This window comes from Ursus maritimus, unplaced genomic scaffold (genome assembly GCF_017311325.1).
Source record: "Ursus maritimus isolate PB19 unplaced genomic scaffold, ASM1731132v1 scaffold_30, whole genome shotgun sequence".
Lineage (NCBI taxonomy): Eukaryota > Metazoa > Chordata > Mammalia > Carnivora > Ursidae > Ursus > Ursus maritimus.
Genome location: NW_024425564.1, coordinates 26,163,555 through 26,190,132, shown reverse-complemented (window position 1 = coordinate 26,190,132; position 26,578 = coordinate 26,163,555). Strand labels below are relative to the sequence as shown.

General features: G+C 47.9%; 1 protein-coding gene across 3 annotated transcripts in view; it reads left to right on the top strand.

The window, feature by feature from the left end:
- DTNBP1 (dystrobrevin binding protein 1) overlaps window positions 1-26,578 on the top strand; it is a 130,027-nt gene that overhangs the window by 89,666 nt on the left and 13,783 nt on the right. For 2 of the 3 annotated variants that reach the window (XM_040645073.1, XM_040645072.1), the window contains exon 8: window positions 23,132-23,287. The exons of the other annotated variant lie outside the window; for it this stretch is intronic. In XM_040645073.1, the coding sequence (XP_040501007.1) occupies window positions 23,132-23,287 (156 nt within the window). The remainder of the gene's footprint in view (window positions 1-23,131; window positions 23,288-26,578) is intronic. 3 annotated transcript variants of the gene reach the window in all.

Here is a 26,578-nt window from a genome sequence, read left to right as displayed (position 1 = left end):
GAAGGGGACGGAAGCCATATCGTCCCTACGTCGTTGTTAGTCCTCCCAACAACCACAGTATCCTTGTCCCTATTGTACTGAATTTGAGAGATTTTAAGGAACTTCTCAAAATTACCCAGCAAGGAGGTGGGGAAGCAGTGTTTGAACATGGTCTTGACTTCTGAGCCTGTGCTCTTTCTACCGTGTAAGGCCGCCTCTTGTAAAAGAAGCACAGTGCTTGAGAGGACTGTGTATTCCCCCCACCACCCCCCCGAGTGCCCAGGACACCAGACGCTGGAGTAGGTGTTGTGGAGAGCCACACGGTCACATGAGGTCTTGTTTCTGTTTTTTTAACAGCTGTGGTGAGGGGAAATTTGTATACCATAAGATTTGCCCATTTTAAGTGTATAGTTCGATTTTTAGTAAATTTACAGAGTTGTGCAGTCTTCACTGATGGAGGGAATGTGGGGTCTGGAGCCGACAGCAAAGAAAGAATTCTTGAGATGATTTCGGTGCAGAAAGGAAGTTTTATTAGAGCACAGGGACAGGCTTCCTGGGGAGAAAGAGCTGCACTGGGATTGTGAGAGGTGGCTAATTGTACACTTCGGAGTTGGGGGAGGTAAAGACAAAGGGAAGTTTCCAAAAGGGCTTTCAGTCGTTAAAGAAGACTGACAGGATCCTAGAGGCCTAGCTATTGACAAGCTAAGGTTGTTTTTCCCTCTAGCAAAGCATTAACCTTAAGACAGTTGGAAGTTTCCACGGAGAATGTCGTAGTCTGCCCGCCTCAAGTATTTTGTCAGTGGGCTGCATAAGGACATTTAATTTGATCTACACTTCCTTCTGCCTGTGTTCCCCACTTCCATCACCACATCCAGTTTTAGGACATTTCCATCAGCCCCAGAAGAAAAGATCCCTTCCTGCCCGTGTGCAGTCAGTGCCTGCTCCCAGCCCCAGATGACCACGAGCCAGCTTTCTGTCTGTTCATGGCCATTCCATACAATGGAATGAGCTTCTTTCACTTAGCAGAATGTCTTTGCGTCTCATCCGTGCGGTCGCTCGTATCCGTGCTTGGTTCCTTTCGTTGCTGAACGGTATTCTATTATAGGCATATGCCGCCTTTTGCTTATCCATTCCCCAGTTGAAGGACAGTTGGATTGTTCTCGGTTTGCGGCTGTTCTGAATACTAGTGCTGTAAACATTCAGGCGCGAGTGTTCATGTGGACATAGGTTTTCCTTGCTCTTGGGAAGGATGAGTCCTCAGAGTGGAATGGCCGAGCGGTGGGATAAGTTTCCGTTTCACTTTTTAAAGAAACTGTTGCGCTGTTTTCCATAGTGGTTTTCTCCTTCTGCACTCCCCCCAGCCCCCCAGTTTTCCCTCATCCTTGCCAGCACTGCTGACCGAGCGTCTTTTCGGACAGAGCTGTTGCAGGGGGGGGGGGTGGAGTGGTCTCTCCTGTGATTTCGGTTTGGACCTCTCCACTGACCCATGGTGTTAAGCATCTTTTCATGTGTTTGTGGGCCATCCGGGTATCTTCTTTGGTTAAATGACTATTGAAATATCTTGCCCGTTTCTTAATTGGGCTGTCTTACTGAGTTAAAAGAGTTCTTTATATATTTCGGATGCAGGTTCTTTATCGGAAGGACGATTTGCCAGTATTTTCTTTCAGCTTTTAGTTTTTCATTTTCTTGTCTATTTTGAAACACAAAACTTTAATTTTAATGTCCCTTTGAACAAAAAAAAATTTAACGAATTCTGCTTTTGTTGCCGTGTCCAAGCACCTTTTGCCTAACCCAAGGCTGCGAGGCTTTTCTCCCAGCCGTTTCCTACGAGGTTTTGTAATAGGTTTGGTGTCACTATTAAGTGACATGGAGGCCAGAGAGTTCTTGTGTGAGGAAGTGGTACTTAAGCTGTGATCTAAAAGCTGAGTAGGAGGCAAGAGGAGCGGGAAGAGATTCCCACTGGAGGGAACAGCATGTGCACAGCTCCAGGCTGGCAGGATTGTGCCGAGTTCAGGGAGGTAGAACAAGGCCCTGAGCGCTGGGTGCAGTGAGTGCCTGAGTGGTACCTGACTGGAGAGCTGATCAGATGATGTAGGCCCGGAGGCAGTCCTCCTATTGTAGAAAACCGACCTCCCTGCTTCAGCGCCAAAATAGAGCTCGAAGACAGAGCCTGGAATGAAGAGGAACAGTAGCTTTATGACTTTGCCGGGCAGAGGAGGCTGCAGCAGGCCAAGGCCTTCAAAAACTGCGAGCCTTTCCGAAGGAAGGCACGGCGGGGTTTTCTAGAGAAATATAGATCTAGCTGGGTTTGATAGAAATTGCGTTCGTTCTGCCAGCCTCCTTTGTCATGTCTGTAGGGTGATACCAGGTTCCTGAAACAAAAGGCTAAGAAGGGGGGAGGGAGGTTTGTGGACAAGAGGGAAAAGTTTCCTTTAAAATGGAATTTTGCTGAAGCGGTAGTGCAGCCATTTTGATTTTTGTTCAGCTTTAGGCTTTTAAGTGGTTTCACTCCCAGGAGCCATTGGGTCAGAGAGGGAATGACATGATCAGATTTGCTTTGTGGGACGCTCTGGCTGCTGTGCAGAAACGGTTTAGGAAGGCAGCCAGTGTGGATTTGGATTGACCAGCTAGAGGGCTGTTGTTGCCCGGTTAGTGAGAGAGAGTGGCAGCTTGGGCCACGTGGGCTTGTGAAACGAGAGAGCGCCCCCTGGTGTTCGGGAGGCTGCCTTGAATTCTACATGGTCCCTCATGCTTCCCAGCCAGGAGGTTCTAATAAGGGGAAGTGAGCCAGTGCCTGGGCTGCACGCCCTTCCCTAGCACACACGTACTTTTGGTTGTGCTTATTGGGTTTTCTTTTTCCAGCAGGAGGTAGAGTTTGTTGCCAGCAATTTCATTTAAACACCTTTACTGCTTTCCTTCTTCATAAAACTTTGGGGAAAATTGAAAGCAAGTTACTTATTCATTCATACATCCGTTCATTTAGGAAAAAAAAAAAGTATATACTATATGCTAAGCACTCTGCTACATAACAAAGAACGGCAAGTCCCTTTGTTGTGGGAAGAACATCTTTGGGTAAGCATGGCTCATAATCTGGAGTCCTGGTAGCACAGGATTGACCCACCTGTTCTGTTAATTCAGGAAGTCATGGGGGAAATGTAACTGAGTCTGGTGAATACAAGAGAACAATGAAAGCAACACAGACTGTGAGCTTTTAATCCACTCATGCAACAAAAGATGATTGTGAGACGTTTTCAAGGACCACAGTATCCAGTTCAAATGCTGAGCTTTTATTTTAGTTTTGAAGCACAAAATGTGGAAGAATCTTTTCTGTGATTTTCTCTGAGTGTCCTCTGATTGGCTCAGTGAATTAATAGAAGCAAATTACTATTTCTCAAGGGGATTACAGTAAATCTAATTCATTTTATCTTCCAGAATACAACAGAGAGCACTGGGATTTCTAGGCCAAGGGTGAGAAGTGTCTTACTCAGAAAACTAAAATGTATTATTTTTACTAAGTGCTTTTCATTCTGTGTGTGAGATGGATACCAGAGAACATAGGGCCCTTCTTATAGTTTTCTGAAGTATACAAAGAGAAAGGTTTCTCCTGGTTGAAGTTACAGAGAAAAACAGGTAACGAAATGCTGCTGTAAAGAAAGGAAAATAGAATAGGATGTTGAAATCCCTTTGCTGGGTCATTTTACTTTGTAATGTCTAAATGGTAAATGCAGGTAAATTTTGAGTGTCAGGAGATTCTAGTAAATTGGAAAATACTTCATCTCTTGTGGCGTACCCATGATCATAAATGGAAGAAATTAGGTTTAGGACAGGAAGTGAGGGGAATGAAAAAGACATAAGAAATTAACTATCAGACCTGTGGGCCTTTTTCTAAGGAACCCACATGGGTTTTTATAAGTAAATGTAAGAAATAGTAAAGCTTTCTGAGCCAAAAAGGGAAAGCTCATCTGCTGTCAGGAGCCTTGTTATTAATTGCCTCGTGCACGAAGAATAAACAGAGTTGTTCGTGTGCAGACAGGGGAAGGTGGATAAAGGACATTGAAAGTCCTGAAACTGTTTACCCCAAATGCTGATCAGATCACTTCTCTCTGCAATACTGTGCGCGTTCAGCTCCCCTGAGATTAAAACAGTGTGTATGTTGTATCATCCTCACATGATACGGAGTTTGTGTTTTTAAGTGCTTTAAAATCTTGTCTCTTTATCCAGGGCCTTAGTTTATACAATAACATCCTTAAAGGACATGTAAAATTAAGGGTGGTGCTCCCGATGTGTTAGTCTCCTAGAGTAAACGTTACTTGCTTTACTGGATTCTTAGGCAGACTTTTTCATAAAATGACAAGAGTGGGGACCTTTTCTGTTTGTGTGTTTTGTTTTTCTCTCCTTATGAGGATATACAAACAGAGACAGTGATAAAATGAAAATACTTGTGTTTGGGCTTAGACGACACCATTCTCTCGAGTGGGTGTTTCCTGAAGGCCGCCCCTTCTTTCATTTCACAATCAGTGTTGAGTTCCTGCTTTGTGCCTAGAACAGTGGAAGGCCATGGAATACCCCACAAAAACAACTTATTCCTGTGGATTGGTGATGTGGGAAACAAAGGCAGAAGAACAATTATGACATTTCCTTACTACTGACAGCCCACTGACAAGTCCTTGAGACAGGCAGAGTGACCTTCCTCTGGGAACTCAGCTGCCTCCGTGTTGATACTTTGCTAAGGGCAAAAGGCAACCTTAGCCTGACCCCCCAGGATCCTGTGAGTCTACTTTAAACATCTAGAAATTCCTTTGGAAGCTCCCTTTATCTCTATCCCCTCCCCCCCAGATACGTATTAGCAGTCCTCCCCCAAGCACATGACCCACCGATATACATCTGAGGGTCTCATGACTGCGTTTTTACTAAACAGCGATAAATGACCTTTCCCAACAATAGCTAACTCCTCAGGATCCTGGAAACCTCGCTTCCAAAATTCCTTAGAGACTTACGCTCTCCCGAACCCCCTCCCAACTTGAAGGTATATAATCGCCACCCCTCACAACCCCAGGGCAGCTCTTTCTGCCCACGGGTCCTGTTCCTGTGCTTTTAGAAAACCACTTTTTTGCACCAAAGACCTCTCAAGAATTCTTTCTTGGCCGTCAGCTCCGGACCTCACCAACATTCCAGAACTACACCATTGGATTGGTGGGGGCAGGCCTTCATTCTAGGGAGTGTTGACATTTTCTGGAGCATTCGTGAAAAGGACATTGTCTCGTCACAGTTTTCAAAACACTGTGAATCTTATTTTAGGATTGTTAGCTCAGCTTGTCTTATATTCTTGGTACAACAAAATAATCTTGTATATGAATTGCTGTCATTTTAGTTGAGTAAACACAAGGGAGTTCCCATAATCTCTTGCATGTGTTGAACTTTTCACCGAATGGGTAAATATCCTACAGGTTAAATACTGTTCTGAATAAACTCTCAAAGCTCCTTCCGTCTCTCTGCGTACTTTCACTTGTCGTCACCCTAAAGGAAAGGGAAGGTTGATTGCTTCATTTTGTAAGTAGGAATTTTGGGGAGTGATTCAGAGGCTGTATTTTGTTGATCATTTGGCGGTGATTTTTTATTTTTCAGAATGCTCTTTTTAATGCTTCCCAGATTTCTCAGCCAACCCTTCCCTAGTCCCAGGGTAATGGCATTTTTGGGTCACAGTGAATCTTGGTAAGCTCAGGTGTTTCTGAATATGCCCTGATTATATGGACCAGTTGGACGTCATTGTCCATTGCCCCCCCGAGAGCTTGGGGTAGCCACTCCCTACTCCCACATTTAGCCTTGGAGATGACGCATGTTTGTTCTCAGCCCTGGGAATGCAGGCCCGCGTTTCCTGGTGGCCACGCTTTGTTTCCTGAGCTGCTGTGGCTGTCTCTCTTCTGCATCCCTGTGTCTCGAATATCTGGCCTGCTGTGCCTGCCTCAGGCGGCTTTGCAGTCAAGCCACCAGTTGAAAGCCTGCTACCTAGATCGGCCTCTGCATCCGGTGTTCCCCTGCCCCTGGACATGTGGCACTTTGTGATTGTGACCAGTCATTCATCCGACTTTTGCTGATACGTCCTAGGCACTTAAGCTGCCAGGCTGAAAGTGTAACAGAGGAAAAACTTTCTTCTCTACCTCTTAGGTTTAGCGCTTAGGGCCCTGACATAAGACAGGCATACACATTTTATTTGACATTAATTTTTAATTTTTACATGCACACAGAGGCCCTCCTAGAAAAGAAGTGAAGACCCACGGCCGCAATCAGACCTGCGGGCTTATATACCGTTTTAACAGAGGGGATAAATAGTAAAGACCCAAAGAATTTGGGCACCCGGGGGTGGTGAATTACAGGAACGTCCATAGATGGGGGGACCTAATGGAAGGCGAAGGTTACTTAGTAAGGTTTGCCACACAGACATAGGTTGGTGCCTTCTCTGATGACGAGTCTTCCCCAGGGATTAAGACTCCTCCTCCTCTTCCGGTTATGAGAGCGGGAAACGCTTTACAGTGGAAAGTTTATACCCCGCATTTAGACAGAAAGGAGAAGGTTAAAGAGCTTTCCCTTTACATCTGCTGTTTCTCAGTTGCCTTCAGCTCAAAGTAATCTCGATGCCAAAGTGGCATATTTCAGGGTGGTATATCCTGATCCCCTTAAAAGACATCGTGTCTGCCCTTAAGGAACTTAGCGTCTGGCCGAGTGACAAGGGCACACGTACGGCGTGAGTAAAGATGTATCAGTTACCCGGAGGAAAGAGAGCCTACAACTTGCTGGGCCTGTTGGGGGTTGGGGCAGGTGGGCAGAGCCCCACAGGTTGGGCAGAGCTTTGCTGCCTCTGAGCAAAGGGCAAGCGTAGTCGCCGAGCAGCGCTACGAGAAGGGAGCGTGATTTGTTACATGGGATTCGTAACCGGGAGAGCAGTTTCTTAGGGATACTTCCTGAATGATGCTTTCGTTTCTGAGCTGTTCTTAACAAAAGTCTTCACTGCATACAATGTAGTCGAAGAGCCAGGAAGAAACAGGAAGACAGAGGCTACAATAATCTCTGAACCCCGTTTCCAGGCAGGAGGACTGCATCCCTGACATTTCGTATTTGTCTCTTTCACTTTCCGGTTCCTCTTTCCATTAGGCATTAAAACCTTCGTGGCCAGAAGTCCCTACCGAGGCCCCCACGGTGGCTGGCCTCTCCCCCTCCCGCTCCTCCTTTCTTCACACTCCTCTGTCTTCCTGACCGTGTCTCCCCCATCTAGGGAGGAAGCAAGCATGTGAAAACCTCATTCATGTTCACTTTTGAATGTCAGCATCTTCTCAAAGCTCCCGAACACCGTATTCTACTTAATTTAGACGAAACATGTTAAACCATCCCACTCTCGAATTGGGGAAATTTCAGGGAGGAGTACTACCGGAAGTGAGTTCACTCAGCAGGCTGCCCCCACATGTTGGCAGCTCCCCCGCCAGTCCCTTCCTCGTGCACCTTCTTCCTGCTTCTGGACTCCTGATCTACTCGGGGGCCATGTCCTGCTGTACCCGCCGGCTGCACCACCAGCCTTTCTGGGAAGCGTGCGATCCATCTCTCGTCGCCGTCTCACTAGCTGGCAGTGAGGGTTATGGCAGCCGTTTATAATACTAATTTATTCATAAGTTACTCGCTCATAAGTTTTCAACAGCTTGCAGTGGAAAGTGATAAATCCGCATTTCTAAAATATTTTCTGGAAATAATTACATTTCCAACAGATATGATCAGCTTTCAGGCATTCTGAGATTTGACTGTTGCCGAACCTTTTAGAAGCACAATATTTCCAACTTGTGGCTTGAGGACATTTATAATAATGAGAGGCCCTTGCATCCAGAAGCACATTTAGTTTTGTGTCCTGTGTGATAAATAAATATTTTTTATTGCAAATATATGCAGTAATCTGTTTCCTAGTGTGTGTAAATGTTGTGGGAAATAGGATTCAGAGTCATTTTAAAAGTGCTTTACTGAGGAGTGCCTGGGTGGCTCAGTGGGTTAAGCATCCAACTCTTGATTTTGGCTCAGGTCATGATCTCAGTGTCATGAGATTGAGGCCCACATCACGGAGAGCCTGCTTAAGATTCTCTGTCCTTCTGCCCCTCCCCCACTCCTGCACACATGTGTGTGCTCTCTTAAAAAAAATGCTTCTGAAATCGTAATAGATTTTTGTTATGTGTTTTCTCAGTAAATCGTCAGGGAAAGTACACCCGCTCTTAAACTTGAGAAGGTTTGAAACCATTGTTCTAGATTGTAATTTTTCAACTACTTAATTTGTAATTATGTGGTATAAGTAAAAACATCTCTAAAGGTGATTGTTTCAAATATTACTGAGTATTCTTTAGTGGTATTTAAAGTCTGAAGCAGGCCAGACTCACGATGGTGGCGTAGAAAGGTCCTCAACTCACCACCTGTCTCAGACACACCAAAATAACTAGGTGTAGAACAAGTAGGGCTGAGCATGACCTGAAGACTAGCAGAACAGATTTTACACGACTAACGATATGCACAAAAAGCCACATCGAGTCAGGCGGGAGGGACGGAGACACGCAGTCTTGTCAAGCCCAGCACCTTGAGCCCAGAGATCCGCAGGCAGGACGGCTGTCACAGCCTCAGAGGCCCCTCCCGAGGAATAAGGGCTCCCAGCCCCGCACTGGGCTTCCCGGCTCAGGGGACCTTCCCCACACAGCTAGGAAGACAAGCCCACACAACGTCTGGCTTTGACAACCAGCGAGACGTTTGGAAAACTGAGACATCACCCCTAAAGGAGCAGATACAGTCTCCCTCGCTCGAAGACCCAGCACAGAGGCAGCATTTTAAAATTGGACTCAGTTACACATGGAGATTCATCGACTAGTTTTAAGGCCTGTGCAAGTGGGGCAGGGATCTTTGGAACTTTCTCCAGGGATGGAAGCACTGGCAGGTGCCATTATTTTTTTCACTCCCCTTCTAGATGGCTGGCCAGGTGCTTGTGGGCACCATTTCTGACACCCTCCGTCTACTGTGCAAGGACTGCTTACCCTGCCCTGGGGTTCCCCTGGGGACTTGCCCTTCCCAACCTGCCCACCCTGACCAGTGCCCCTCCCAAGGAATTCCTGCTCCACCACACCTGGTGGGTGGCTTCAGCCACCACCAGCGCCCCTCCCAAGTGGGCCCCCTACACCACCACACCCAGCAGGTAGCCTAGTCCAGGACTGGTGCCACCCCAATCGGCCCCCACCTCGGGGCCAGCCCCACACACTAGAATGTTGGCAGCAGTTGTAACTGACCTTGCAGAGAGCTGCACCAAGGGCCAAGTCCACACACCAGCACTCCCAGGCCTTGCAGACTGCGATGCCGGGGGACAGCACGCACACCAGCAAATCTGCACCAACTGTAGCCCGGCCACAGTGGTTGGGCACACGCAGCCCACACAGAGGACACGCCTGAAGCACCCGGGGGCGCAGGTGACTGGGGGAGGTTTGTACTGCCCGGCTTCACAGGGCACCTTCTACATAAAGCCATCCTAGCCTGAGAGACGTAACTGACGTACCTAATATGTAGAAACAAGCACAGAGAGGCAGAAGGAGGAAGACAGAGGAATATGTTCCAAATGAAAGAACACGATGAAACCTGAGAAATAGAGGTAAATGACACAGAGATAAACAACCTACCAGGTAAAGAGTTAGTAATGGTCATAAAGATGCTCGTCAAACTCAGGAGAACGGATGAACACAGTGCAGACTTCAACAAAGAGGTAAGAGCTTTAAAAAGTACCAATCGGAGCCAAAGAATACAATGACTGAAGTGAAAAATACGCTGGGGGAGTCAACAGCAGAGAGGATGACACAGAAGAACAGGTCAGTGATCTGGAAGACAAGGTGTGGCGGAGATCAACCAACTGGAAGACAAAAAGAAGAATCAAAAAAAGATGCGGATGGTTAGAGACCTCTGGGACAACATCAGGCATGTTAACATTTACATTATCGAGGTCCCAGAAGGAGAAGAGCGAGAGAAAGGGACGGAAAACCTACTTGAAGAAGTAATAGCTGAAATCTTTCCTATCCTGGTGAAGCAAAGACATTCAAGTCCAGGAAGTACAGAAAGTCCCAAATACGATGAACGCAAAGAGACACACAGGAAGACATAATCAAAATGTCAGATGTAAAAGGTGAAGAGAGAATCTTAAAAGCAACAGAAGGGCACCTGGGTGGCTCAGTTGGTTAAGCCTCCAGTTCTTGATCTCAGCTCAGATCTTGATCTCAGGGTTGTGAGTTCAAGCCCCATGCTGGGCATGGAGCCTATTTAAAAAAAAAAAAAAAAAGCAACAAGAGAAAAATAAGTGGTTGCATAAAGGGAATTCCCTCCCCCCCCGCCCCCCAATAAGATGATCAACTGATTTCCAGCAGAAGCTTTGCAGGCCTGAAGGGAATGGCATAATGTATTCCAAGTGCTGAAAGAAAAAAACATAGAACCAAGATACTCCACATGGCAAGGTTACCACTCAGTATTGAATGAGAGATAGGGGGTTTCCCAGACGAGCAAGACCCGAAGGAGTTCATCACCACTGAACTGGCCCTGCAAGAAAATTAGAGGGACTTCTCTATTTTTTTAAAGTTTTTATTTAAATTCCACTTAACTAACATCCAGTGTAATATTAGTTTCAGGTGTATAATTCAACACTTCCCTGCATCACCCGATGCTCATCCCAACAAGTGCCCTCCTTAATCCCCACCACCTTTTTAGCACATCCCCCCACCCACCTCCCTTCTGGTCACCATCAGTTTGGTTTATAGTTCAGAGTCTGTTTCCTGGTTTGCCTCTCTCTCTCTCTCTATTTTCCCTTTGCTCATTTGTTTCTTAAATTCCACATATGAGTGAAATCATATGATCTTTGTGTTTTTCTGACTATTTTGTTTAGCATAATATTCTCTAGCTCCATCCATGTTGCAAATGGCAAGAGTTCATTCTTTTTGATGGCTGAGCAATATTCCATTATGTGCATATATATGTGTGTATATACATGTTTATGTATATGCACATATACATACATATATATTCACATACACACATACATATACACACACCACATCTTCTTCATCCATTCATCAGTTTAGGACACTTGGGCTGTTTCCGTAATTTGGCTATTGTAGATAACGCTGCTATAAAACACTGGGGTGCATGTATCCTTTTGAATTAATATTTTTGTATTATTTGGGTAAATACCTAGTAGTGCAGTCACTGGATCATAGAAATAGTTCTATTTTTAACTTTTTGCGGAACCTCTATACTATTTTCCAGAGTGGGTGCGAAATGGGCCTATTTAAATAGAAAAGAAATGGCCATCATTAGAAATAAGAATATTACGGAAGAAAAAGTCTCCCTGGTAACGGTAAACATGCAGTGAAGGTAATAGATCACCCACCTGCATAACTTGTATGACCGGTCAAGGACAGAAGTAATAAAGTCCTCTAGATCTAACAGTCAGCCCAGGGATTCACAAAATAAGATGTAAAATATATCCACAACTTAAACCATTAGCCGGGGGAGGGGGAGGGAATGTAGTCGTAGACTGTAGGCTGTGCCGAGACTTAAGCGACCACCAAGTTAAAATAGACCGTTAGGTACGTAGGATGTTCCGTAGGAACCTCACGAACCACGCTGGTACCTGCGTCTCTGGTTGGCAGAGACCCGAGTGACGTTCTCACTGGCTGGAAGCCAGGCTCTGAAGACAGAACAAGACAAAAGGAAAACCCCACCCGGGTTTCCTTAGATGCACATTAAGAGCTTCAGCCAAGCTTTGGGTCTCTCGGAGCCATACCGATTCCGAAGCGGGTTGGGGGTTGTGTGTACCTCATTGCATCGAAATTTTCTTTAGGTTGGGGGGTGACCTAGTGTCAAAAAAACCCTATTTTGTGGGGCGCCTGGGTGGCACAGCGGTTAAGCGTCTGCCTTCGGCTCAGGGCGTGATCCCGGCGTTGTGGGATCGAGCCCCACATCAGGCTCCTCTGCTATGAGCCTGCTTCTTCCTCTCCCACTCCCCCTGCTTGTGTTCCCTCTCTCTCTGGCTGTCTCTATCTCTAATAAATAAATAAAATCTTTAAAAAAAAAAAAAACCCTATTTTGTGACCAACGTATTCCACCACGGGCGTGTTCAAGTTAGGTGGTGAGCACTCTAATAATTTTTAGGTACTCGACCGGTTATACAGCCTCAGCTTCTAAGACGTCGCCTAGCGAAAACCTTTACCTCGTGTGCACCTTAACCCACAGCCATGTCTGTCTGGACAGACTCAGTCTGGTGAGAACTGGTAACTCGCAGTCTGTGAGGCCAGCGAGAACAGCAGGCTCCTAGAGCCTCTGCCTGCATTCGGCCCTGTGCTTTTTCTCCTCGGGACCAGCAGCACAACAGATAGAGACAGACAGTGACCGTCTCTGGGAGGAAAGGATCAATAAAAACTAAGAGTACTTATACTGAATCTTTACTGGAGCTGTACCCAAGGATCCAGTTCCACAAATATTCTCTCCTGCTCATCCAAATTCAGGAAAGGAAGGGAAAAAAAAAAAAAAAAGACTTCTCACTTGCACCGGCCTCTGTAGGCAGAAATCCAGGAGACGGGTGTGATCTGGTCGCAGCATTTTTGTTTCCTGCTGTTGTATGAAGCTGCCGAGCCACTGAGCAGGGGCCGGTAAGTGATGCCCCAGAGTGAGCCCGAGCTGCTACAGAGGGACTCCTGGCCTGAAGGCCCTTGTCTCTCACCGGTAGAGATGGCCAGAGGTCCTGCTTGTTTATGATTCTGCATTTCAGTTGCTGCTGGAGATTTTCCTTTCTAGATGATACTCCAGATAGTTTGAAAGGGATCAAGGAGATGACATTTCTGTCATTTCCATGAAGTGTGCCAGCTTCCCCGTCTTGTGTTTTTTCTTGTCCATTGTATAAATATATGTACAAAGTAAAAATTTACTTTTTCCACTGAAGTGGACGCACAGTTATCGTTCACCTAGAGCAGTGCTTCTCAGAAGCCTGGTCCTCGGACCAGCAGCAGCAGCATCTGGGAACTGGTTAGAACTGCAAATTCTCTGGCCCACCGGTTACTAAATCAGAAACTCCGGCACGGGGCCCAGCAATCTCTGTGTTCAGCAGCCCTCAGGCTGATTTTGATGCCATAGAGGTTGAGAACCCCTGGTCTACGATCTCCATAACCCATTTGAGTGAGCTCTGTAATAGTTGATTTTCACATTTAGACGCAAGCAGCTGGTTTATATTTCGCTTTATAGAGTCTGTCATGTAGTAACAAAAAAACAATACTTTTGGAGTTTGAAAGAATTCTTCTAAAGATCTAATGCCCCCCTCCCGCCCCAGTAGTTATTATTAAGTAGGTCTATGCCCTAAGTAAAATTCAGCAAAGTATCTGATTTGACTTAAAAATTCTAGGAAATTAGGGTATTGTCCAACTATTAGTAACACAAAGCTTCAAGACTGGGGTGGGGTTTTTTTTTTTTTTTTTCAGTCTTACGAGAAAAAATTGGAAATCATCGAAGAATAGGATATCATGATATAGGCTTGATATTTTATCATTTTTATGTATTGTTTCTGTAAAAGATATCTTTTGTCAGCGTATCCCAGAATGATAGCACTTTCAAATGGCATTGAACCACTCCCTTGCACAGTGACTCATCTTGTCCGTCTTGTCCTGTGTCAGTCCCCTGCCTGAAAAGCCTCAGGCTTGAGGCTCACTGCCCTCATTTCAGACCACGAAGCTCTCCCGGCAGCCTCCCCCACGGAGCTCGTGGAGTTCCGACAGAGTAATGACTCACAGAGCCTTGGCCGCAGACCGACTGCACTTCTCACTTGTCCATTAATCTGAAGCTGTGGGGTTCTAATCATTGTTTAAGCAGGAAATGACTACAAAAATACCATCAGGTTTTTGTTAACAGTTGAAGCTAATTTTCTTGAAATGTCACTGTCTAATTAAAAAGGTTCCAGATTTCTTACTGCTAATCTGGTTTTCATACAATTTTACCAAAAAGTACACAGGATTTAGAATTACCTCTTCCTTCCCCAATCAAAAGCAAGTAAAAATAGAACCGTGGTGTTTAGAACTGGACATAACCTCCTTATGGAAGTCATCCAGCCCTGCCCTCCGCCCCTGTTTTCACTGATGGGAAGCCCTGGGCCTGGAGGGGTGAATGGTGGGGCCCCGAGGCTCCCAGCTGCACAGGGGTCTTCTGAGCGCCCTGCCCCCCCATGAAAGACCATGAACAGCTGAGCGTTCCTGCCTCGTGGTTTCAGCAAACCGTGCACACGCTGTGCACACAAAACTGTGTATTTTGCTAATACTCTGGATAGTGGTCATTTCCTTCAGGGCAGTTGGGAGAAATTGTAAAATGTTCCAGAAGTTCAGATATTGGGCTCGTGTTTGTTTCCTGTGATACGGGTTTAGGAAACAGCTGCTCCAGGAGCTGCCCCGAAGGACCGAACTTTGGGGAGCCTCCTCAGGGCTTGCCATGAATGCTTTGTTGTCTGAGTTGTTTATTCTGACTGTCTGCAAAACCTGCCATTATTCAAAACGACTGTATTTTAGGTAAGGAACATCCTTTCTTAATTGCATGTAAAAAAAAATAATGGTTCTTGATAAATGTGTATAAGGGTATATGTGTGTGTGCATATATGTGTGTGTGTGTGTGAAGGGTGAGTTAAAGTTCTCTTAAAAAGTCATTTAACTTTCTTTAAAATTTTTTGTTAACTTTACCATGCACAGGAAAATTTTTTTAAAATACCAGTTCTGAGGAATAAGGGCTCTGTACTACTTTAGAATTTTCATAGAAATAATGTATGGTTTACAGTACTTATAAGTCTGTCTTGGCAACTAATTGTTGATGAAGGCTAGAAGAACACTATTGAAAACTGTAGAAATGTGGGGTACAGAAGTTGAAATTTTTAAAAGGCACATGTAAAAACCCCAGTTCTAGGAAACCATTAATTAAAAGTCTGTTTTCGGTCCAGTCTAAGACAATCTATATTCATTTTTAAAGGTGGGGGCAGGAGGTTGGGAGACTTTAAACACGGTTGAGTAGGCCTTATTTTGAAAACTAATTTAAGCTAGTACACGTATACCTTATTTTGAAAACTAATTTACTGCTAACTAGTTAAAAAAAAACAAAACCAAAAAACTAGGTGGGTTTTAAAACTGGAAAGAAATCTTGTATATTTTGTCCTCATCAAAGTCCTGAGTTTCTGAACAGAATTTTTCCAAAATTAAATATTTATTAAAGTCCAAATGTAAAGAGAAGTAAAGTAGGGGGAGGGAAAGAAGAAATATCTCGAGAAACTAAAAGTACCTTTAGAAAAATAGCAATTACTGAAAATAAGAGGAAGTCCAGAGTTGTTTCTAACTCTGGGGAAGAGGAGAAGGAAAGGTCAAACTGCCTGCATTACAGTTAGAAGGTCTCACCGCGCTGGCGAGGATGCGGCGGGATGAGGTCACTGGTACACAGTGCGGGGCTAAAATGTCGAACAGCCACTCCGGGAGAGAGTTTGGCGGTTCCATTCATTCATTCATTCATTCATACATACATACATACATACATACATACATCAGTCAATCACGTGTGTTATGTTCATTATGACCCAGCAATTGCATTCTTGGGCAGTTTTTCTTCTCAGAAGTGACCTATTTTCATCCAAGAACTGGTGCACAAATGTTCTCAGCAGCTTATTATAATCGTCAAATTTGGGAACAGCTCAGCTGTCCTTCCACTAGTGAATAGGTAAGCTGTGGTACATACATCCATACCGTGAAATCCTACCCAGCAATCAAAAGGAACAAATTATCCACACGTGCCCCAGCTGGGATGAACCTCAAGGAAATTATGCTGAGTGAAAAAAAAGTCAATCCCAAAAGGATATATACTGCATGATTCCATTCTGTAACGCTTGTAAAATAACATAATACATTTGGAGACCGGATTCCTGGTTGAGGAGGGAGGGCGTGGTCACTAGAGGGTAACATGAGGGGGCCTTGGGGGGCTGGTACCGCTGAGTATCCTGATTGTGGTTTGTTGCACGGGACTGTACGTGGGCCAAGACTGCAGAGAGCTCCCCCGACACGCACATGCTCACACACTCGAGTGAGTGAGGAAATCTGAATGACCGCTGGGGGTTGTACCCATGTCATTTATTTTGGTTTTGATGTTACACCATAATTGTCTAAGATGTTAGCGTTGGAGGAGCCTGGTGGGGGTGCGTGGGGCTGCCCTCTACACCCTGTTCTTGACAACATCCCTTGAGCTTGTGACTATTTCAAAGTGAAAAGTTCAACAACAACTATGTTAGAGGCACCAAAAAAAAGGGGGCGGGGATCAGATGTTGCAGTTTGGTACAGTTCAGCCTCATAGGACAGAAGAAAATCTGATGCACGTACACCAAATGCTAGCAGAGGTCATCTGTTCGTTGTTACTTAAGAGGGATTTTCACCTTATTATTTGTGCTTTTTAAGAATTAAAATATTTCCATGTGTTCATAAAAACCTACTAAATAAATGCAGATAGTTAGAAGCCTGAAAAACATTCATCCCAGTGTTTAAATTCTATCACACGGACGCAGTTTAGTATGGTCTTCTAGTGGTCGTGTGGTTTGACAGTTTGTCAGCAGTTTTTATCAAAAACCATCTGGAAAGGCATTTGTTTACCTTTTTCTTTTTTTTAAGTACCCTCCACGCCCATCATAGAGCCCAATGCGGGGCTTGAACTCACACCCCTGAGATCAAGCCCTGAGCTGAGATCAAGAGTCGGAGGCTTCACCGACTGAACCCCCCCCCCGCCCCTGGCGCCCCTGCTTACTCTTCGTGTTTAGAAATGTAGAGATGTCATGAGATCTGCCTGGATCCTTTTGCATGCCTCGACTGTCACAGAAACCATTGAAAAACATCTGAATTGTAGATATCGTCTAGATTTTTGAATTTATTTTTATTCTTTTTATTCTTGGTTATTTAGCCTGAATGAAAAATGTGCTTGATATTTAAATGTTATATAGAGATTACCAGGATTTTTCTTAACTCTCATACTTAGGAAATTTCACTGTTTCTGTTATAAGATTTTGTGGATTTGAGAGATTATCATAAACTCTGCCTGAGAGGTTTATCCTGTTCTCCATACATCTTGCCTTTCTTTGCCGCCCGCAGTCGTGGGGCCATTTCAGCCCTTCACGCCTCACCGTCTGTCGGTCCTCACCGTCTGTCGGTCCTCACTGGCTCTGTCAGAATGCGCAGGTGTGGAGTGGTTTGCAGCTGGTCCTGAAAGGAGCGCCATGGATTTCTATGCACATGTATCCTGTGCCACCCTTGTGGCCCGTTAGGACCTGTAATTGAGAATTGATGATACCATCTTCCCTCATAACGGGACCTTTTGTTGTTTTGAGAAAGTATCGTTTAGAGTTGGACGCGGCAGTCACAGGAAGCAGGGCCCACCATGGGGGCGCGGACCCCGCTGATAACGGGGTGAAATGACCACTCCTGCCTTCTGTCAGGAAAGCTAGCGCTGCTAGTGTGTGGGTTCTTTGTTTTTCTTCTTTTTAACCTTAAGGTTATATGTGGAAGCTCTTTATTATTTTTTTATTATTATTTATTTATTTGAGACAGAGAGAGCACAAGTGGGGAGGAGGGTCAGAGGGAGAGGGAGAAGCAGATGCCCCGTTGAGCAGGGAGCCCAATGCGGGACTCGATCCCAGCACCCTGGAATCATGACCCGAGGTGAAGGCAGACATTTCACCGACTGAGCCACCCAGGTGTCCCTATGTTGAAGCTCTTTAGATCTTTGTATTTGTCTCGCTTTTCCCAGTGTAATGAATGACCTCTTCAGCATGAACAAGGGGTCATTCTTCTTTGTAGAGCATGTTCCGTCATTTATATTTTTCCATCGTCATTCTAAAATCCGGATGCCATGAAACCTCTAGATCTGAAATCCTCCCGCAGACGGCCTCCCACCGTGGCAGCAGCCCCAGATGCGGCTGTCCGGTGGCGAGAGCTGGCCTGCCGGCAGGGTGAACCAGCACTGGGACCTCCCCACTCAGGCCTGAGGCAGGGTGCGGCTTCTGCACGGCTGAGCGGCTCGGCTGTGTTTACCATCTGCCATGTGCTTTTTCATCGTCACCCTGAGCACAGAGCTGGTTCGGGTGGCCGTGCTGCTGCTCAGTGACCGTCGCCACGCGGTCAGCTCGGAAATCAGGGACAAGCCGACATCGGGCGGTGGGCAGTATTTCCAGTAACGACTGCGTCACCTGCTTGAAAATGAAAACTAGTGATCTTCTTCCTCTTCCTTAAGTCATTTTAAATTCCCTGATCTACCCCCGGCTTTTGTGAGGGTTGACACAGGATTAGATTTCATTCCATTATAGAAAACCCAAGACAAAAAAACCATAGGACTGGGCGTCTAGGACTGGGTGGCTCAGTTGGTTAAGCGTCTGCCTTCAGCTCAGGTCATGATCTCAGGTCCTGGGGTCAAGCCCCACATCGGGCTCCCTGCTCAGTGGGGAGCCTGCTTCTCCCTCTGCTTCTCTCTCTGTCTCTTGAGAATAAATAAAAAATCTTAAAAACAAAAAACATAGGACTTAGAACACAGAAACAGAGAACTGAACTTTTGAAGCAGAAGTCTTGAGAAGAATGAAAAGTTTTCAAGCTATCTGTAGGAAACATTAATTCGGTTAAAACAAGGTATTCTTTAGTGAAAACCCCTTTGATGATTTCTCCATTGATCTCTGTTTTTGAGCTGCTTATTCTGGAATTATTTTTTTGTTAAGGATTAATTGAACTTCGCTTGAAGTGTTCGACGCCTGTGTCGTGTTTTAGGGCTGACTTATACCCTCATGCGCTTGGCAGCCAGGAAGCATTTGAGCAGAGAGGCTGACAGCTAAAGTGAAGCAAGTAAAGACACGTCCTCTTCAGTCCCCTCGCTCCCCTCTTATGAGGCCACTCAGTTCCATGCAGATTTCGTGAGGGCACTGAACGGTGACTGATTCTGAAGTGTGAGTGGGGCTGGGGGAGCTGGGGCAGTTCTCAGTGTTGTACACATCCTGGCTCATATTTCCGTTCTCGTAATGTTCCTGTTCAAGAGTCCGTTATTTCTAATAATGCTGCCGGAATCTTGGTCAATGCTGTGTGCCCGGTGATTCACCTCTGTTCCCTCGTTTAGTCCTGCCAGCCACTTGGGAATAGGTGTTCGTACCTTTCTCGTACAGAGGACGCTGATGCTCAGACAGGTTCCGTGATCGCTAGTCCTCAACAGGCTAGCGTGGGCTCCAGCAGCGGAGCCTGGGATGAGGATCTGGCTGCAGGTGGTGTGTGTGGGCCGCGATCCCGGAGAGCAGGGGTGAGGACGCAGAGAGTGAGTGCAGGAGGAAGAGCCAAGACGGGGATGCGTTAGTAAAGTCCACGCTCTAGCCAGGGAGCTGCAGTTCCCCCAGGATCTCTGAGAAGTGTTCAGAATGCCTCCTAGAATTGTCCGTCCAGAGGATGGGAGACTGCAGCATTGATACACCGACTCCTGTCACCCGTTGGTTGAGAGCTGTGTTAATTCCCCGGAACTCCTGGGCTCTGTGCCTTGAGGTTCCCCAAGACTCCGAGAACACCCTGAGCAGAAAAGTGGAGAGCGGTGCAGACAGGGGAACGTGCGGGCCTCTGCAGGAATGTCTGCTGAAAGGGCTAGGATGGCCCCTGGACTGGTTCCAAAGCCTGAGCTCCTTCCAGACCGTCTCCCTGTAAACAAACCTACGAGGTGGGGTTAGTTAGGGTGACGTGGAAATATAGCGAATGCCCATAGTGATTAAAGTAGTGTGAATAGAAGGCATGTCGTAGGTGTAATAGCTGTAATTATATGAAGTTGGGAAGATTTCCTTTCTGTTGGTGTTGCTTGGTTAATGCTAGTTCGTGAGAATGCCCAGAATATTCTAAGTACTGGAGACTGATTTGGGATTAAAAACCTACTCCATTGGGGCACCTGGGTGGCTTAGTTGGTTAAGCATCTGCCTTTGGCTCAGGTCCTGACCCCAGAGTCCCTGGATCGAGCCCCACATTGGGCTCCTGCCCAGCGGGGAGTCTGCTTCTCCCTCCACCCCTCACCCCACTCATGCTCACTCGCCCTCTCTCTCTCTCTCTCTCTCATTCTTAGATAAATAAAAATCTTAAAAAAAACCCCAAAACCTCCGTTATTGAGTTTTTAAGGTATATCATGCATATAGGATTACGTCGTTCTCAGCATTTGTGAAGTGCAGTGTTGGGTATTGGTGGAGGCCGTGAGGGGACTAAGGCAGAGCACACGGGGCCTTGTAGCCCATCGTTCACTGTAAGTTCTATGCATTTTTTGTTGTTAAAAATCACTGCAAGGGGACACCTGGGTGGCTCAGTTAAGTTGCTACCTTGGGCTCCGGTCGTGATCGCAGGGTCCTGGGATCGAGCGCCACATCAGGCTCCCTGCGTGTCAAAGAAATAGATAAAATCTTCTAAAAAATAAAAATAAAAACCACTTTGGGGGCGCCTGGGTGGCTCCGTCAGTTGGGCATCTGACTCCTTCTCAGCTTACATCTGGATCTCAGGGTTGTGAATTCCATGCTGGGTGTGGAGCCTACTTTAAAAAAATGCCACTTGATAACGCCCCAGAGATTATTTATTGATACATAATTGACATTTAACATTGTAGGGGTTCAAGATGTACGTGTCGATTTGATGCGAGTGTGTGTTGTAGTCCGACTCCCACTGTAGCGTCCGCTAACACCTCCGTCACCTCCCAAAATCATCACTTCTTTTTTGTGGTGAGGACATTTAGGATCTAATTTCTTAGCAGCTTTGCAGTATGTAATATAGCCCTGTTGACTGTAACCAGTGTTTTACATGAGATCTCTTCTAACTACAAGTTTGTACCCTTTGACCCACATCTCCCTATTTGCCCCGCCACCCAGTGTCTGGTAACCGCCACTGTACTCTCCGTGTCTATGAGTTTGGCTTTTTTAGAGTCCACATCTAAGGAGTATGCAGTATCTGCCTTTGTCTGACTTGTCTCACTTAGCATGACGCCCTCAGGGCCTATCCATGGTGTCACAATCGGCAGGATTTCCTTCGTCCTTAGAGTGAGCTGTATTCCATTGTATGGGTGTGGACGGACACACACACACCACATCCATCCATTCTGGACACACACTTAGGTTATTCCCATATCTTGGCAATCGTGAATAATGCTCGACTGCAGATTATCTTTTGGATAAGCTGTTTTCATTTCATTTGGGTATATAATCTGGACGTGAGAGTGCTGGATCGTAGGGTAGCTCTATTTTTAATTCTTTGAGGAAGCTCCGTACTGTTTTCCAGAGTGGCTGCACCAGTTTGCATTCCCACCAGCAATGCATGAGGGGCCCCCCTTCTCCGCATCCTCGCCAACACCTGTTACCTCTTCTCAGTGATGGCCATTCTAATGGACGTGAGATGATACCCCACTGTGGTTTTGATTTGCATTTCCGTGATGGGTAGTAATGTTTGAGCATCTTGTCATGTACCTGGTGGTCATTTGTATGTCTTCTTTGGAAAAATGTTTATTCAGATTCTCTGTCCATTTTTTAATTGGATTGGTTTTTTTTTTTTTAATTGAGTTATAGGAGTTCTAACACCCCGAAGATGTGACACTCCCCAGAGGTCAACTGTGGGGAATAATGTCTTCAGTCTAATTACTTTTCGGTGTTTGGGGCCCTCCGTTTATTCCACGACAGTAAGGTAGCTGAGACGTTCCGTTCTGCAAACTCAGGCTGGCGTCGTGTCTGCGGCAGGGTAGTTGTTGGAAAGTATTTGTTTAAGGGAAGTAACTCAAGTCGTCATGTTCGGATTCTTCAGCCAGTCCACTGCGGGCAGGGGCTGGGACTGACGCGGCGTATCTGGAGTGTTCCCACGGTGCTGCGTCAGAGACCAGCACGCGCTGTGTGGTTTGCATAGACAGCACGGAGGTCTTCGCTCGCCGGCTGTAGGTCAGTCGTCAAGGCGCCCGTTGCCTCACAGGCCGACAGCAGGGTGTTGACCGGCCGCATGGCTCTCTGGAGAGTCTGGAGAAGAACCCGCTTCCGAGCTCGGGCAGGTTGTTGGCGGAGCTGCGGCTGTTTTCGCGCTGGTGGTCCGCCGGGGGCTGCTCTCCCGCCCTGGCCTGCCCCGATGACCTCTCTTTCTTCACGTCAGCTGTGCCGCGGCGCATAAGCTCATCGTGGCAGTAAAATCACACGTAGAAACGGTCCGAGGGTCATCGGGGTGGGTGCCCCAAGGGAGCCGGGGGTCATGGGGGCCGCCTTAGGATGCGGCCCACCAGCAGGTGAAGTAGAGAGGACGCGAGAATTCGTAACCGTTGGTGCACGCACGAGGTGAAGGGTGGTGCACGCCGGACCCAGCTTCCGTGGGCTGTGCTCCGCGTGCGTGCGCTGAGCACGGTTAAGCCGCAGGTGTGTAGGGCCGGGCCGGTGGGGGTTCTCGCTGGCGTGCCGCGGCTCCTGCCTGCTCTTACTGACTCAGCCCGATCTTGAAGGATCCCGCTCCCTGTGATCGTAAAGTCCTTCCAGCATTATTCCGTTGAAGTCGCACGTCAGGCCTGGCTTCAGATGTCTGTCCCAAATCCCGTGAGGCTGAGGAAGGCTGACCGGCGTCAGGCGGGTTGCATGGCTGGTGAGGCCATCAGGCCAAAGCCCAGACGGCCCGTCTCTGTGACGCCACAGCAGCTGCGTCCTTGCCCCTTAACTCACTCAGTCCTGGGCTCCCGGCTCTGCGCGGGCTAAGGGCCCTGTCTGCCTGAAGGCCCGAGTCTTCACCTGTTGTACTAGAAGCTTCTGAAGTTCGATGGCTGCAACATGCAGAAGGGTTAACGGAGAGGTTGGTCTTGGCAGATGAGCAGCGGGTCTGTACGGGGTGGGAGGTGGTGGAGGGAAGGTCATCCCAGGCCGGGGGAGCGGGGAACAGCACATGGGACGGCCCGGGAAGAAGTGCCCCAGACTGGGGGAGGGGAGGCTGCCTGCATCTCCGTCCGGGCACCAGCCTCTCAGCTCAGGGGCTCTCAGGAGTACAAATCTATTCCCCTTTCTGTCTGCATCCCTTCTCAAACCCTGACCCAGACTGTGCTGTTTCCTTAGCTGAACTCGATGCCGAGCACGCCCAGAAGGTTCTGGAAATGGAGCACACTCAGCAAGCGAAGCTGAAGGAGCGGCAGAAGTTTTTCGAGGAGGCCTTCCAGCAGGACATGGAGCAGTACCTCTCCACAGGTTACCTGCAGATAGCGGAGAGGAGAGGCAAGTGGGGGATGGGGTTGCTGGCCGCGGGGACCCTCCCTGGGGGCACAGAGACAGTGTCGCACTGTGCGCCCCGGGCGGGGCATGGGGAACAGTCCCCAGAACTCAAAGTGGCTATGTCATGGCACATTTGTCTTATCGTGGTGTTTGCGTCTTGCTGTAGTTCTAGGCTTTAGTTGGACATACTTAGAAAACATAAAATACGTTTTTCAAAAAAAGGCAAACAAGACAAACATTACCCTTAATTCTACAGCACAGAATAATCTCTGTTACTATTTCCGGGGTGGTTCTTCCCAATCTCTCTACATAATTGCCGTCACACCGTACATATGTCTGGTTTTGTCTCCATCCTAACATTGCACGGGGATCATTCCCCGTGTTCTTAAAAGTTCTTTAAAAGGGTACGTGTTCAAAGCTGCGTCTTCACCGTCCGGATGTATGTGCCGTGCTCCGCTTAACCAGTCCCCCGGCTGAGCGTGTCCATGCTTTACCTTTATACGTGGTTGTGTGCGGCACAGTTAGATGCATAAAAGTCTGTGCGTCTCGCTGGTTCCCGGGAACAGGCGGAGCAGGGGAGGCATCAGCGCCGGGGCCCCTCATCCCACCTCTACGACCTGGAGGCCTCGGAAGGAGCGCTCGGGGCGGCGGCCTCTCCTCCCCTCGGGCAGGAGCCGCCAGTTGCAGCAACGGCCGGGCCTTCCCTGCTCACCTGCCCCTCGGCACCCCAGAGACCCCCTCCTCCCCAAATCTGTCCTCAGTCTCCATTCTCTCCCCGGGACTCCCTGGCTCCCCCACCCCTCACCGCACCCCCTGACGTACCTCTGTCACCTCACGCTGTCCTTCCCTGTCTTTCAGTCTGGTGTCCCCCCCGTCCCCCCGCCCCGGGAGAGGCTAAAGAAATCAAAGACGAGGAAGGACAATAATGTAGAGAACACAGATGAAAAGTGGTATCTGAACGCCTCGGAACGCACCAGAGAGCGCGTTGTGTGGCTAACGCTGCTTTTCTTGCGGTGGGTCGGACAGATCTGGGGGTGAGCGTCTTTGTCTCCGGGAGTTGGCTCTTTCCCTGTTCTGTGCTGCCGATCTGAAGTCTGTCTTTATCTAGAAAAGCCAGGCTGCCTGTTTCCTCAGAGTACGCGTGGTATCCGTTCGCTCCAGTGTCACGTGCTGGTTGTGGAGTGAGCGGCCCGTGTTTGCTGCAGGGATTTGGGTCCTGTCGTGGGCAGGGGTGAGGAGGCCGTCTGAGCGTGAGCCCGCGTAACCAACCATCACACGGGGGGGCTTAAATCGCTGATGTTTACTTCCCACAGTTCTGGAGGCTCAAGTCCAAGGTCAAGGTGCTGGCAGATTCGGTTTCCAGGGAAGAGACCCTCTTCCTGGCTTGCGTCTCCCGGTAACCCCAAGTGACAGTGAGAGCCCCCCCGCCCCGGGCGTGTCTTTTCAGAGGGCGCTAGTCCCCTTAGGGGAGTCCCCCATCCTCATCTCGGCCTGTTCGCCTCTCAGAGGCCCCCCCACCGGACACCGGCACGCTGGGGGTAGGGCTTCAACATGGGAACCCCGGGGGCTACAGACATCCAGGCCGTAAGGGACATGCACAGCCTGACAAACGTACCCTGCGGCACCGCGAGGGCCTGGAGGACGTGGGGCCCCCAAGGGAAGGGCTACCCCGTGGTCAGCTTCGCTCAGCAGACCTTCCCCGAGCTGCTGGGAGCGCTCGGCGCGTTTTCAGGCCCAGAGGAGCAGAGAGAAGACGGACGTGCCTCTTCAGTGGCGCCCGCTGGCACCGGGAGCCAGGAGTGCGCCGAGCGACGAAGAGGTGGCGGCAGGACGGGTTCAGAAGTCCCTCCTTCGGTTGCCGCCGAGCCCCTGGGCGCAGGGACGCTCCGTGGCCAGCTCAGGGACGTGCTCAGCCAGCAGCTCTTGAACGGACATCAGTTAAATACGAAGGGACGGAATGGTTATGGAGTTGGACACCTAAAAAAGAGCCGCCTTTACATTTCAAAGTGTTGGGCTCGTTTTTTTAAGGTAAAAAAAAAAAGGCACATGGTGCCAAGTTGTGTGGTTTTGAAAGCACTGAAGAAGAAAACCGGAAGATTTGGGCTTTTTAGCTTTCTGCTTCAGCCAGAGTGGGACGGACAGTCACAGTAACAGGCGTCTCCCCGCAGGGCTGCTTGGAGCCGTCCCCGGGACCTCCCGGCCTGGCGAGTCCCCACGCCTGTCTCCCGGAGCAGTCCTCCCGGAGGACGAATGTGGGGAGGTTTCCTGGAGGAGAATCAGTCGAGATCAAAAATCTCCATAGTGAACATGGTATTTGGACTCCTTCCACTAAACCAGAAGTAGCAGTCTGAATTTTTTCTCACTTTCCAAAGCATCATTTTTTAATGAAGACAAAGGCATGGGAAGTTTTACCCAGAAAAGTATCTGAGTAAAGAGGAAAGGGACCTCAGGGCCACCCTGGGCAGGGGTGCGGCTGCAGAACGCACGGAGCGCGGAGCATCCCTCACTTGGACGGGCACAAAGGCAACGGATGGGCCAAGCCGCAGAGGGGACCCGGGAGCCAGCGGCGCCCAGCGGTTCTGAGTGCAGTCAGGGCCCGGGGGCTTGGGGCGGTCCTGACCCGTCTTCCACCTGACATGACTCCCGTTTTCTTTACTGCCGAGCGCTAGGGTATGTTGAGAGTGCAGCCAGTAATGGATAGATCGCCTTGCAGACGCCCTGCTCTGTATGTCTGTGTTCCCACAGTGGACCTCGGGCTCCCGGGGGGCCCTATGGAACTCAGCAAAGTCAAAGTCTGGAGCCAGGGGTGCCCCCCTGCGCCCTGAGACGCCCTGACTCAGCCCTTGGATGTTCCAGGAGGGACCCAGTGCTTGGGAAAGAGAAGCAGGGGCTGTGTGGGCTGCTGGTAAGATGAGCAGAGTTAGAATAGAGAGAATTAATAGATAAAAATGCACCAAACTAGAATTCATATAGTGCCCCCCCCAAGGGTACGATCTTGACTGGAGGGGTATCTCAAAACACAGTCACCAGCTTATGGGTTGAACTTCATGATTATCTCCCCATGAGGGTTTTATTTAGAACTTGGAAATTTACTGTGACCCATTACTGGCTTTCACTGAATTAGGAAGTATTTTAAATAATCCAGAGAAGAACTGAAAATGTCCCATATTCCTGTTCCAGATTTAACATTTTAATAATTTTACCTTACTTGCTTCAGATATTTTTTTAAATGTTATGAAATATTCCAAACATACACAGAGGTATAAGGAGTAACATAAGCACCCACGTACTAAC